The sequence below is a fragment of the Saimiri boliviensis genome, chromosome 10, assembly GCF_048565385.1.
Source record: "Saimiri boliviensis isolate mSaiBol1 chromosome 10, mSaiBol1.pri, whole genome shotgun sequence".
NCBI classification, from domain to species: Eukaryota; Metazoa; Chordata; class Mammalia; order Primates; family Cebidae; genus Saimiri; species Saimiri boliviensis.
In genome coordinates this window covers 117,301,065-117,315,073 of record NC_133458.1, presented here as the reverse complement: position 1 = coordinate 117,315,073, position 14,009 = coordinate 117,301,065, and the positions used below count along the sequence as shown (strand labels likewise).

The window sequence follows — 14,009 nt, the reverse complement described above, 5'->3', positions numbered from 1 at the left end:
AGGGACTCTGGTAGTCAAGATTGCTGCTTTTCAAATTCTCTACACAGGTTGACTATCAGAGACCAGAGGATGATGACGGAAGCTTCTAGTTCCCCCCAGAAAGCTGCCTTTATCTAGTTACAGGAAACTGAACTCAGTTTAGGGCCCTTGTTACTGAACTAAGAAGGTGATTCTAAGATACCCAAAATAATAGCAAGGGCAAGTTAGACAGTCTGTTTGCTAACCCAGGTTCAGAAAGAGATTTCCTTGTTCTGGAATGGATAAACAATCAAACAAAACCATAGTAAAGGTCTATTTAAAAAGTCCTGCAGAACATTCCAAGGACTCAGTGGAAGAAAAACCATGCTTTAAGAAATATCTTCTTATTAACCAGAAACCAAAAAATAAAAAAAAACTAGAAAACTGTTTGGCAACCACAATAAGAAGACCAGACCTCTATAAACCTGGAGCAGAAAAATAGGGAGATGACAACAACGATTCTAATAACGGCTCACAATTACTAAGTGATTCTTCTGTTCTAGGTTCTATTCCAAGCAATTTACATATATTAACTCATTTCATCCTCCCAATAATTAAGTGGGTACTGTTATTATCCTCATGTTACAGGGGAAGAAATGGACTGAGGCACAGAGAGGTATAAATAACTTACCAGACATCACATAGCTAAAAAGTGACAGGATAATTCCACTGCCAACCACTAGACAACACCACCTGACACTCTATGGCATATAACAAGTTGTGATTTTTAAAAGATTATATATATATTAGGCTGATATAAAAACAGAATTGGGAAAGATTTCAGAAAAATTAAAAATGCAAAATGGAATAAAAATGTAATCCAAGAAACAGTAAGACACAAAACTCACTTTGGAAGAAAAGCGAATCAGCAAAGGGAATAAGCAAATAGAGAAACTCTCCCTGACTACACAGAAATATAAGGCTAAAAATGAGAAAGCAAAGTACATGTGTGAGTCGTCACACAACATGAATGAACAATTTTCCATACAACCTATGTACTGCCAAAAGGAGAAGGGTAAATAGGGCTTAACCATTCACCCTCTTGCCTTGGAAAGTTCAGGTACAAGAATGAGAGACAGGAAGCGGCCAGACTGCAATGGATTAAAAATGAATGGTTAGCAATAAAAACAATTAATACATAACTGACAGCTCACCATACCCTGCACCTCACAATGCTCTTCAGGGGTCTCCCGCTGCCAAGCTGAGGAGAGGGAGGCACTTCCTGGCCCAGCAACATGCCCAACTTCAAACAGCGAGTGGGAATGCCAGCCCAGGCAGCTGGAATACAGAGCTATGCTCTTAGCCTCTAAGTGATGATATTGCCTTCAGCTTTATATTATTGAATTTCTTTGAAGAAATGAAAACAAATGCTACTGAGACAATCATCAAAATTATAACTGAACTTTTCTGAAATAAAAACAATACTTCAGTATATGAACCAGAAGGACTGACTATGCTCCAGAGAAAATTAATGAAGAGACCACAACTAGACATAACTTAGCAAACTGAATTACACAGACCATGTATTACCATTGTTGTTCTTGTTGTAATTATTATTATTAGTCTAAGCTCCAAGGCAGGACCAAAACAAATTGTAAAGGTTTTAGAAAAGAATAAAAGTAGGCTGGCTTCAGATATGTGTACAAAAGTAAATGTCAGAAAAAAAGGGAGCAACCTCTCCAAAATTTTGAGAGAAAATATTCCAACCCAAAATTTTGTACTAAATTATAGTTTATATATGAAAGCAACATATGCAAGAGATCCCAAAATAAACCTTGTATGTACTTATCCTAAAAGTTTTCTAAAAACATATGCCAGTAAACACTGAAACTGAATACACACACACACACACACACACACACACACACACACACACGATCGATGTGTATGTCTCAAAATGTAGAACACCAGTGTAAAAAAGTCATGACAAAAAAAGATTGAAAATGAGCACCAGCCGAATAAAAGGAGTAAATTTTAAGTAACTGCTGGAATTATGACTTGAAAACTGAATACAAATATCAAAGGTTATCCTTGAAATAACCTAATAAATAATTATTTATCTAGGAACCTTAACACACTGAAGAAAGGAAAAATACCCACAAAACCTATTTAAAGATGCATTAGATTTAGGTATCTGCAATTTGTTTTTGTAATATCTTTATGTTTTTATCATCACTAACCACTTTACCAGGTCATTCTACACTAGCTTCTCAACTTTCACAATGCTGACTAACCATGGTAAGGGGGTAGCTTACATATAAGTATGTGCACTAAAAGATTTACTTTCAATTCTATCAATGTTAATAAAAATATGGGAAAACCATTTCTCAAAATAAATCATGGTTCCACACCAAAATATGGCAGCTATAAATTTTACCAAATTAGGAAACCAAAGGTGTTTGACAAGAAGGGTACATGAGGCATCTGAGGTTCATCTTATCCACCAGATGAAAGAGCTAAAATATTCAACTTTGGTGCATTAAATAGTAATTCTTCAACATTTAAAGCTCTAAAAATTCCTAGATGATGTACTTGGTAAAAATTCATTTCCAATTTTTTTAAAAATGAGTACTATCTTTCAACAAATTAGTTCCACTAAATTGATATTAGCCCAAAAGGAATTCCTCACCTTTAAGAAAACAAAATGAAGATTATCTTTCTTTACAAATACATGAGCACACAAAGTATTTTGGTGGTGTGGATAATTTTTCTCAATTTCTACACAAACCAACTGCTCCCTCATCTCTCTCTGATAACCATGACAATCTCTGAATTTCTGAAAGTACTGTAAAATTTGACAGTGCTTTTTGAAAAGCACTAGTATTCCAATTACTGCTTCAAAAGACTCTTTGGGAAACATGAGGCTTAGATAGATAAAATGCATTCTTATATGTCAAGAGACTTCGTGTTGCTTTTTGTTAACAGATTAAATGGGTATATTTCTTTTACACTGGGTATACTGTTTTTAATTTACCCATCTTAATGGCCCACTGAATTAGGGCACATAAAAAATACAAAATTAGATTAGGAAATCTGCTTTACTCACTAAGGAATATGTAAAGATCTATAATGACTCTTGATGCACTCTCTCAAACTGTTATTTTAGAAAAGTAGCTTAAATACACTATGCATTAGAATTTTATCACGGCAAACCAACATTAGAAAAGATTTCCATTGACTTAAAAACAAAATAGACATTCTTATAAGTGAAAAATCAATCACCAGAATCATTAAATGTCACAGCTCAACATCGGCAAGAAGCACTGATAACTGTTAGTTATATACTGCACAAATGATGTATGTCCTTGGTTGAGGAAGTAGGTGCCAGGTTTTTAGAAAACTGTACATATATCTACTTTACATTTATTTAATGTGGCCATTTTAAGACACTTTATTCTTCTGATAAACTATGATTGCTTATCAAAAGATTCTATAATTCAGGAGAAACATTCACAACTTGTGTGTGAAAATGAAAACCACTGGCCCACAGAAATCAAGCCCACAAAATCCAATTTTGTGGATTTATGGCAAAAAAGCATTAAACTACTGTCTTGCCGGAACTGCAGACTAGTCACTGAAGTAGAAGTGGCACAGTAGTAATGATTAAGGTGACACGTCACCCTGCCACAGCTGTTAATCAGCTTAATACTAGTTACATTATTGACATTCTTGTAATTACTTTGCCTAAGGCACATTTGTGCAAAATATATTTTACTTTAATTATGACCAATCAGAAGCAAGTTCAATACTCAGAAAGAATAATCAAGGTTGTCTTAATGCAGGTATACGGTAAGCAAGGTGCTGTTCCCATCACCTGGGGCTGGCACCGGAGCAGAACCTTCAGCGTGACCACATCCTTGCCATACCTTGCCATCCTCAGAACACACGCCCATGTGCTCTCCACTTTCATCCAAGCTAATCTGATTTATCTTCACAGGACTCTAAAAAGAAAAAAGAAAAAAAGGTGTGTAAAACTTCAGGAAAATATATATCAACAATCAGATGTCTTTGCTCTTTGTAACATAGGAAGCTCTTTGTTTTCTTCTTAAATAACAAGTTTCCAACTATCTTACACAAAGCGCAGTAGAAACAAACTACGAGAAGGAAAGTAAGCCTACAGCAGCTATACGACATGAGCTTGCAAAGTAGTTTTTAAAAATATTTAGCCTTAAAATGGTTTGTCTTGTTGATAAAATAAACATAAATACACAAGGTTGAATGTGGAATCTTCAACTGGAAAATATCTCAGAGCAAGTAGGCAAAGGTCAGGGCACACCAGACCTCAAAAAGGCCACCCATTGACTGATGCTATTGAAACGTATTTCCACGTGCAGGATGAGACTGCTGGCTACAGAATCCCTTCTCATCTCGATCCCTAAATCACCACACAAGCAACACCCCTGAGATGCAGTCCATGAAAAATAAACTGGCTCCTTAAAGTTCCTAGAATATTAGAAGAGGAAAGGTCCTTGTAGATAGATATTTGATCCATTTTGTAGAAGAATAAACTGAAGCTCATAGCAGGGAATCAAAACAGAGAAAAGAGAGGAGCCAGGGCTACAACCTGAGACGAATGAAGAACACTGCACGGGGCAGCAAGAAATCTACAAAGAAAGCAAAAGCTGATCTGGGAAGGCACCTAGGCCAGCATGTCTGGACTTCTGCCTGAGAAGTCTAAATTCAACTTCCATGGTCTTTGAATAAATTCCTTCTGCAAACTGAATATCTTTTGTTAATAGTTTCCTTATTCGGATCTTGGGTTCATCAAACAACATTTTAAAAATATCCATTTTAGTCTTGGCAAATATAAATTCCACATACCTCTGATTGTAATTTTTTTGGCATCTGGTTGTAAGCTGCCTCAAATTATAATTTATTAAGTATGTGCAGCCTAGGTTTCCTATCCAACATGGTACTGTAGCCCTTAAAAATGATAGTTAAATTAAAATTTGATAAAACTTAAAAATTCAGTTCCTCTGTTGCACTAAGACATGCCAAGTGTTGAACGACTACATGTGACTAGTATTGGAAAGCAGACAGATCAGAGAACATCATCACTGCAGTAAGTTCTACTGGACAGCGTTCTTCTATGCTTAGAAAACTGAGACCCAATAATGAAAGCAACTAAGACATCGAGCCTTCTCTACAAGGCTCTTCTTTACTGCAAGTTACATTCAGTAGATTTTCTTTCTATATACATGTTTATGCAATTTATTCTTGCATTCTAGTATTGAAAAGCTCATGGCCTATCCTAATATTCTCTAAATCACATTATATCATTTCCAAAGACCTGGCATACACATGATCTGTTATTCAACCCCAGAGGAAAGTAGTCAGCTAAGGCTGGTTATCTCCATCTCACAATGAGGAAAATGAGGCTTCAAGAATTTAGGTGAGTGGTCTAAAGCCACAGTGCTACTAAGGGCTAGGCCACACAATAGTATTCCAAGTGCAAATAAACCAAAGTTACCGCTACAACATGTTTCTCACTGAATGGAAACCATTTGTACCATCACATTACCAATATTATGGGGGGAAAATATCATACCTCTAAGGTAACAGAATCCTTTTTCCCACACACCTCTATTAGCAATAGAAGGGGTTTTTTTTTTCCCACTTTTCTTTCTGCCAACGATCAATATTCATTGATTCATTTCCCTGACTACTAATAAACTTAAGCATTTTTCTTAAGTCTATTGGCCAATTAATTTGCTCTTCTGTAAACTGCTTGTTCACTTCTCTTACTCATTTTTTCCTATTAACATGTTTGTTGTTTTGTCAATCTATAAGAGCTGTTTTCTATGTTTAAGGTATGAGGTATAATATTTATCCAGACATTGTATATGTCGTCTCCTATTTTTTGTGTAATGGTTATTACTTTATTTCTTATATATGTCTTTCATATTTCAGAATTCATTTTATTTTCTTACAAATGAATACCCAGTTGTGCTAGCCCCATTCATTAAGTACTCAACCTTCTACTCCTGAAGAGTAAATATTTACATACATTGACATAACATTCCAAGTTTTCAATTGCGGACTCTTCGTCCATTCCCATACCAATTTAGCACTGATTTAATTATAGAGGGTATACATAGTACATTCTGATATCAAGTAAGTCTCAGTCACAATTTTTCACATTTTCTTGGCTTTTCTCTAGTATTTATTCTTTGAATTTTAAGATCAAATGACCCCAATGTTGCTAAACATAATGGTCCTTGTTCAAGACTAACTTACTTCACCTAATTGGAACATGTAGCACCACTGATAACTCCTGGCTTCCACATCTCATGATTCAGACCTTGCACCTCTTCTTTTTTACGTCTATACTCAAAACATCAATATTTTCTCCAGGCCATGGAATGACTCCTACATTTTTATTTCCAGGCTGGTTCTCTCCCTATTCCAGGCCACTATCTAAAATGGTTTATTTTATGTCTGTATTTGGATGCCTAATATGCATCTCATCTAAAACATATCCAAAACCAAAATCTTGATATTCCCTCTCTGGAAAGGACTCTTCCCCACCTCAGTTAATACTTTCTGCATATCTTCTTCTAGTTGCTCTGGGCAAAAAATTTCAAGCCCCTTTTGATTTCTGTCTTCATTTCTACCTCTTCTGATGAAATTTATCCAGACTTTGACCACATTTCGCCAGCTCTACAACTGCAATCCTGGTCCATCATTCCAGTATGAATTATCATAATGGTCTCCTAACTAGGTGGCTTTCTCCTGCCACAACTCTCCTAGAAATCTGTTCTCAACAAGCCTGCACAGTGACACTGTTAAGAGGTTGATAAGAGTCATTCCTTCGCTTAAAACCCTCCAATGGCCATCTATCTCAAGAAAAAAGCCAAAATTTTTACTATGACCTGACAGTCCTAAATTATCTGGCCCTCGCACTCCCTCCAACTTCTGACCCCATCCTCTCTCCCCTTGGTTCTCTCTACTCCAGTCCTGACGACCTTTGCTGCTTCTCCAGCCTTAAGGCCTCTGCATTTGTCCACCCTGTGACTGGAACGCTTCTCCACCTACTCTGCACTGGTTATCATCTTCTCAGTGAGACTCTGGTCAACCAATCTAAAAGTTCAACATTTTACCCAAACATTTCACAACTCCTTCATTGCTTTTGTTCTGTCTCCTCTGCACTTGCCACTATCTTAATACATAATTTACTTACTTATTTTCAAACTCACTCACTAGAATATTAAATTCATGAATGTTCAAAGAATAAAAAATTCTAATTCAACATAATTCTTCTAGAGAAAAAAATAAAAAGGAAATGCTTCTCAACCCATTTTACCAGACCAGGATAACCTTATAACAACAAAACTCAACAAGAATATTAGGAGAAAGAAAAATTACAAGTAAATCTTACCCATAACCATAAATGAAAAAATCTTAAACTATTAACAAAGCCAGCCTATAGCAAAAATACAAGTTTATTCCAAAAATACAAAGCTGATTTAACCTATGAATGTTAATTCTCTATATTGATAAAAGAAAAAATCATAGAATTATCTCAATGAATGCAGAAAGTTTTTAATGAAACTCAATATCCAGTCACGGTTTTTTAAAAAAAAAAACTTTTAGCACACTAGTAGAAAAATCCCTCCATCTCTTAAAGAGTATCTTCTGAATGGTTAGGAAAATATTGCACTTAATGGTAAAATGTTGAGAGCTCTCCCTTTGTCATCTTTATAATATTGAATCTTCCAATCCACAAACATGGAACATTTCTCCATTTATTTAGGTATTATTCAGTATCTCTAAAGTTTTATGTTTTTCCTGAGAGGACTTAACATTTGTTTGACAGTTTTATTCCAGGAGCAGCAATCACAAGAAGCATATTTTCCTCATTCTTGACACGTAATGTGTGATTTCATTTACACAACATACAAAAATAGGCAAAACTAGAGTGTGTGGGGGGTGCACAAACAGCTTGTTAATAAAATAAAACAGGGAAGTCAGAGAGTTATTACTATAAAGGTCAGGATAGTGGTGACCTCTGAGGGGAAGAGAGAACACTGTGATCAGGCAGGGTCACATGGTCTATTTTCAACAGAGTGGAAGTTTTGTGACTTTGCTTGGTGACTATCTGTTTAACAAAGTTACATTTCACAATAAACATAAAAAATTTAAGAAGATAAAAAAGAACTTGCCCATGAAAATGTCTGAGATTAACATCTTTAATGGGTTATTTCTTAAATTTTGAGGGTTTGTTTTCTTTCTTTCATTTTTTTCCCACTTCAATTGTCAAGCTACTCAAATGTTCTCATTCTATTCTGGTCATTTATCTTTTCCAAGAAAAAAAAAATAGCACATTTCAAATTCATTAGTGATGAAAATATCTTTTATTTTATTTTTTGTTCTTTATTTTAGTAACACCGATATTAACACTACTAATAATATATAGCAAAACTATTACTACTAAGTTAATATTTACTATATGGTCATTACAGGTCAGATTCTGTTCTATGAGTTTTATACATACATCATTTAATAGAGCAATTCTATAAATTATTTCATATTTACAAATATACGGTTCTCTTACAGCTATTAAGTATTTTGTTTCATTTCTTTGATTATCACTATCAGATGTTTATCAGCTGTACTGGCCTTTTTGCAGAAGCAATACTTTCATTAATTTGCTTTATTTTAAAATTTTTCTATTTTACTTCTTACTATTAATATTAAATTAATATTACTATATTAATTTTTTCCATTTTTACTTTAGAACAGTTTTGTTTACCATCTTGTAATTTCTAGACACGAATATACTGCCTAATAATTACAACTCCTCATTAGTCAGTCATATAATAAAATGTTTTCAATTTATCATTGGCCATAAACCAAAGGACAAAAGTTAATGTATGATTACAATAATTATTTCCTTTTTGAGAAAAGTAACATCTTATTTTGTTTCATTTCCCAGGATGGTGACCCTGTATTTGCCTATTTATCTAGTTATTAATAAAGTCTAGCATGAATGCATTGTGGTTTGTGAATGTGGTTTGCATAGTATCTATTTTTAGAAATTTAATGATTTCTTTCTGTAACCTAAGATATAATTTCAAAATAATTCATATTCTCTATTTTAGGCTCAAAACATATATTTTTAAATCATGCTATTTATATTATTTAATTTTTCTATATACTTACTGTTTTCTTCTTCATCTATCAAAGACTAATAAAAACAGGTTTTAAAAACTTCTTATTCCAGTTGTAGTTTTGTTCATTTATCCTTGAATTTCAAATGAATTTTGGTCCAGATATTAGATGCCCTATAATTTGGCATATCAAAAGGTGCAAGGATTATACTCAATCTTCCTTTTAACTTGTAAATCTAATCAATATACTATGCCTTCTGCTGGTTAATACTCTTTTGCCCTAAATTCTAGTTTTTATCACATTTCTACTGCCAACACACTTGATTTTTGTTTGGCTTTTTACTGTGTATTTTGCTCACGTTTTTATTTTTCACTTTCATCATTCTGTGGAATATGTATCTTTGAAAACTAAGGTTATTTTCCTTTTATTAATAGTAACAGTATCTGCTTAATTTAGTATTAGCTTAGTTACAACATTATTTTATAGTTTTCATGTTTCCCCATTTTATTTTTTATTCTTTGCTACATTACTCAAATTCTTTTTTCTTTTGTATCCAGGAATTAGATGTTGTTCATCCACTTTTATCTTATTAGCAATTACCTTTAAATTATTATAAAGTATACTTGATTTATGCCTCCCCAAAATCAATGCAATCACATTATTTAGCACTTAATTATTTACTACAGTCTTCCCTTCTCTGTTGCAAAGTCAAAATATAAACATTTCCTATTTCTTGGGTCACTTTAGAGAGAATTGGAGAGAAACTCCAGTTAATACATTAGTAAAAACTGCAGTCTTAGGCTGTTAGTTCTAAGATAAATTCAAAAGCAGAAAGTATTTTACTTTCAAGATGTCCATAATTTTTAAACTGATTTATAAGAAGTCATTATAGGTTAAGGATATTTACTCCTTGTCATGCAGACTTCAAGTATCTTTGTACCTGTTAAAATCTTCTTTGGAGTGGTTTTTGAAGAAATTTGAATTTTCTAGTCACCAAAATCAAACCAAGTAAACAATGTGCATAAATTTTAGGTAAACAAAAACAAGAGTCAATTTAATAAAAAAAAAAGTAAACCGAAACAATAATACATTTTACCTTTGGAATCAGCAAACATTTTTTTAAATAGTAGTTTTGGCAAGGAAGCACAAAAAAGGATACTCATCTTATACTGCTGGTAATAATTCAAATGTGGAAAATGTTTCTGAAGGGTATTCGAAAATGTGTCTCAAAATTCTTTAAAATATATATTACCTATTATGATCAAAGAGAAGCAAAAAGATTACTTCACAAAGGCCTTTTCATGACAAATATCTTTTATAGATACTAAGAAATAGAAATTACCTAAATTTCTAAAAGCAAAGCATCTAAATGCTAATTTTTAAAAATTAAGTTAATAGGCCGGGCGCGGTGGCTCAAGCCTATAATCCCAGCACTTTGGGAGGCCGAGGCGGGTGGATCACGAGGTCAAGAGATCGAGACCATCCTGGTCAACATGGTGAAACCCCGTCTCTACTAAAAATACTAAAAATTAGCTGGGCGTGGTGGCACGTGCCTGTAATCCCAGCTATTCAGGAGGCTGAGGCAGGAGAATTGCCTGAACCCAGGAGGCGTAGGTTGCAGTGAGCTGAGATCGTGCCATTGCACTCCAGTCTGGGTAACAAGAGTGAAACTCCATCTCAAAAAAAAAAAAAAAAAAAAAAATTAAGTTAACAAAAAGGTGTTATGTACTAAGGTATCTGGCTTTGTTCCATGAGCGGTCCAGGCTTTGCCCTTAGCTTCCATGTAACAGACAGGAACATCTCAGGTTAAAGGCAGAGGTTGGCCAGACCAGACATTAGGGTAGGCCTGCCATACCCAATCATATAAGCGTGGGATCTGGACAGGGCAAAAAGACCAATCATGTAGTGGGTGGGGACTTTGGGTCAGAGTGGTATTAGTCAACCTGGCAGCTGAGATTAACCACATGAATAACCTTCAATCAATCATGCTTGTATAATAGAGTCTACGTAAGAATCCTGAACACTGAGGCTCAGGTGAGCTTCTTTGGTTAGCACCCACCTGTGCCAGGAGGGCAGCACATTCTGAGAACAATGGAAGCTTTACATTTGAAAACATCCCAGGCTGTAGCCTATATGTTCTCTCTTCCTTTGGCTGATTTTTGGCCTGCATCCTTTCCCCACAATAAAGTACCATGAATATAACAGCTTTCACTGAGTTCTGTGAGTCTCCTACCTATCAAACATGTGGGTAATTTGGGGAATCCCCAGAACTGGCAGTTATGTGTCAGAAGCCTTGGGTAGATTTGGCTGTCGGGAGAACTGTGCTCTCAAACCTTAACGTCTGGTTAACTACAGGTTAGCCGAATATTACCATACTTAAAATATTTGTGTATTAACTATGTGACTGGAAGAAGATACTCCCAAATATTAGCATTGGTTATATCTGAGTGCTCTTATTATTGTTTAGGTTACTCCTATGTTTTACTAGAGTTCTACAAAAAAATATTTTTTCGTTTCTAATCAGAAGATAGTTTTAAAATATGGCAAGGTAGCAAATTCATTAATCTAAAAACAAAAAGAAACCAGAATAATATTAATATTTAAAACCGTGATTCCAAAAACTTACATACTTTTGAGTGACAGAATCTGAGTACCATCGCTATGCACATTCCATTTCCGTAACAGTTCCATAACATTTAATAAAGAACAAATAAACGAGAGGATTCAATATTACAACTGTCAGTGTTGGAGGCAACTAGCCTGGCATCCATAATCACTCCTCCTACAAAAGAAACGAATGCCTTACATACATCTGCCATTTCTATAAACAGCAATAGGACAAAAAAAGAAGGAAAAGAAAAAGAAAACAGGAAAGAGAGAAAGGGTTCAGGATATTCCCAAACATAGAGGGAAGCCTTCCGGTACAAGATTCTGCATAGCTAAAAGGAATGATTTTCCTAAACCTTTTACCGTAACAGCAACAAGCAGAAAATGTCACACCTAAACATACAATTTGGGGTGTATGTTTACAAAAACGGAACGCTGGAATAAATGTGAGAAAGAGAAAGGGACCAGAGAAAAGAAGACCAGAGAGAAATGGCCTCAGCTATATTTTCCATTAGCTACAATTTTATTACTAATGGAGACATGTTTGGAATTCTGGACAATATAAGTGAGTTTGTTCAAAAATCAATAATGTCAAGCTGACACTATAGAACATACAAAAATGTTTCCTTAATGGAATAAAAAAAGAAGTCTGAGTAAGCAGGAGGGGGCAAGGACCAGCATATATCTTCTAAATCTAAGTCCACTACAGGTGGTCTCAAGTTCTTAAATTTAAAGAAAAGGCAAAATTACCAACATGTACACCTCATGTGATAATCAATTACCTAATGTAAGATGCCTGAAATAAATACACTTAGTATGGATTATGTCAGCTCTTCAATTAGGAATAAATTCACGGTCATTTCGAAAGCAGCTTTTAATGGTGTTCTTTGTGGCAACTTCTTTTCCCCTGACACTCCTCATCATCCCACCTTAAGCTATCAGTCCCCCAACAGTGAACCCAAGAAATCAATCTGCTAATGTATAATTTGTAAGGCTCCTCTGACTAACAAATGGATAATTGATTCCTTCAAAAATGCTGCATCCCCACGGACACAGAGAGGAATGAATAAGAAACAGAAGACAGGATTTCATTTTCGTTCTCTCAGAAACCCACTAGTTAGCACTCCCAACATCCACATGGCTGCCTATGCAGCTTCATGCTCTTTAGTCACAGCTAGCGAGCACACCACACTTACACTCCATGTGCGAAAAGCAAACGTCTGTTCTTTCATACTTGGGAAAAGCTCATTTTACTGCTTATTTTACTCTCCACTGATGATACACCCAGGAGGGAGGCAAGACCTCCATGTGGATTTAAGAAGCCTATGAAAAAACACACCTAATCACGGGTTTTCTACGCATCTACAAAAGAAAACAAAAACAAATACAAATACTTAACTTTTCACTGACTTAAACCAGGAGAGAGAGAGAGAGATAGAGAGAGAGAGAGAGAGAGAGAGTGTATGGGTGTGTGTGTGTATTATATATACATTTTTTTGAGACTGAGTCTCACTCTGTCACCCAGGCTGGAGTGCAGTGGCGTGATCTCCATTCACTACAACCTCTGCCTCCCACGTTGAAGCGATTCTCTTGCCTCAGCCTCCGAAGTAGCTAGAACCACATGCATGCGCCACCATGCCCAGCTAATTTTTTTGTATTTTTAGTAGAGACTGGGTTTCCACGTTAGCCAGGCAGGTCTCGAACTCCTGATCTCAGGTGATCTGCCCGCCTCAGCCTCCCAAAGTGCTGGGATTATAGGCGTGAGCCACCACGCTTGGCCAGAACAGTATGTTCTTTTTTTTTTTTTTAATGTATTTTATTGCATGTTAGGTTTGGGGGTACATGTGATGAACATGTAAGATTGTTGCATAGGTACACACATGGCAATGTGGTTTGCTGCCTTCCTCCCCATCACCTATACCTGGCATTTCTCCCCATGCTATCCCTCCCCAACTCCCCACCCCCCGCTGTCCCTCCCCTAGTTCCCCCCCACAGACTCCAGTGTGTGATGCTCCTCTCCCTGTGTATTCTTTAACTATAAACTCTCCAATCTTTTCAGTTGTTCTAAGATTTCCTCTCCAGCACTAAACCCTTCTTTGATTCAAGATGGAGAATAAATTAATCAAACAAGCAACGCTGAGGTCGGAGAACTTCCGTGAAGCTTTCTGGAAAGTCTCACAATATAGGTTCAGTCAACACAAAAGGGAAGACAGAAGGGCTCCAGCCAGTTCCCCAGGAGAGCCATCCAGTCAGTGCTCCAGGGCCTCCCATCA

At 35.6% G+C, this 14,009-nt stretch overlaps 1 protein-coding gene across 2 annotated transcripts in view; it reads right to left on the bottom strand.

Annotated features, from left to right (window-relative positions):
* The window catches only part of VPS41 (VPS41 subunit of HOPS complex), a 186,473-nt gene that overhangs the window by 108,513 nt on the left and 63,951 nt on the right, over nucleotides 1-14,009 (bottom strand). For both annotated transcript variants that reach the window (XM_003930754.3, XM_074379801.1), the window contains one exon: nucleotides 3,885-3,959. In XM_003930754.3, the coding sequence (XP_003930803.1) occupies nucleotides 3,885-3,959 (75 nt within the window). The remainder of the gene's footprint in view (nucleotides 1-3,884; nucleotides 3,960-14,009) is intronic.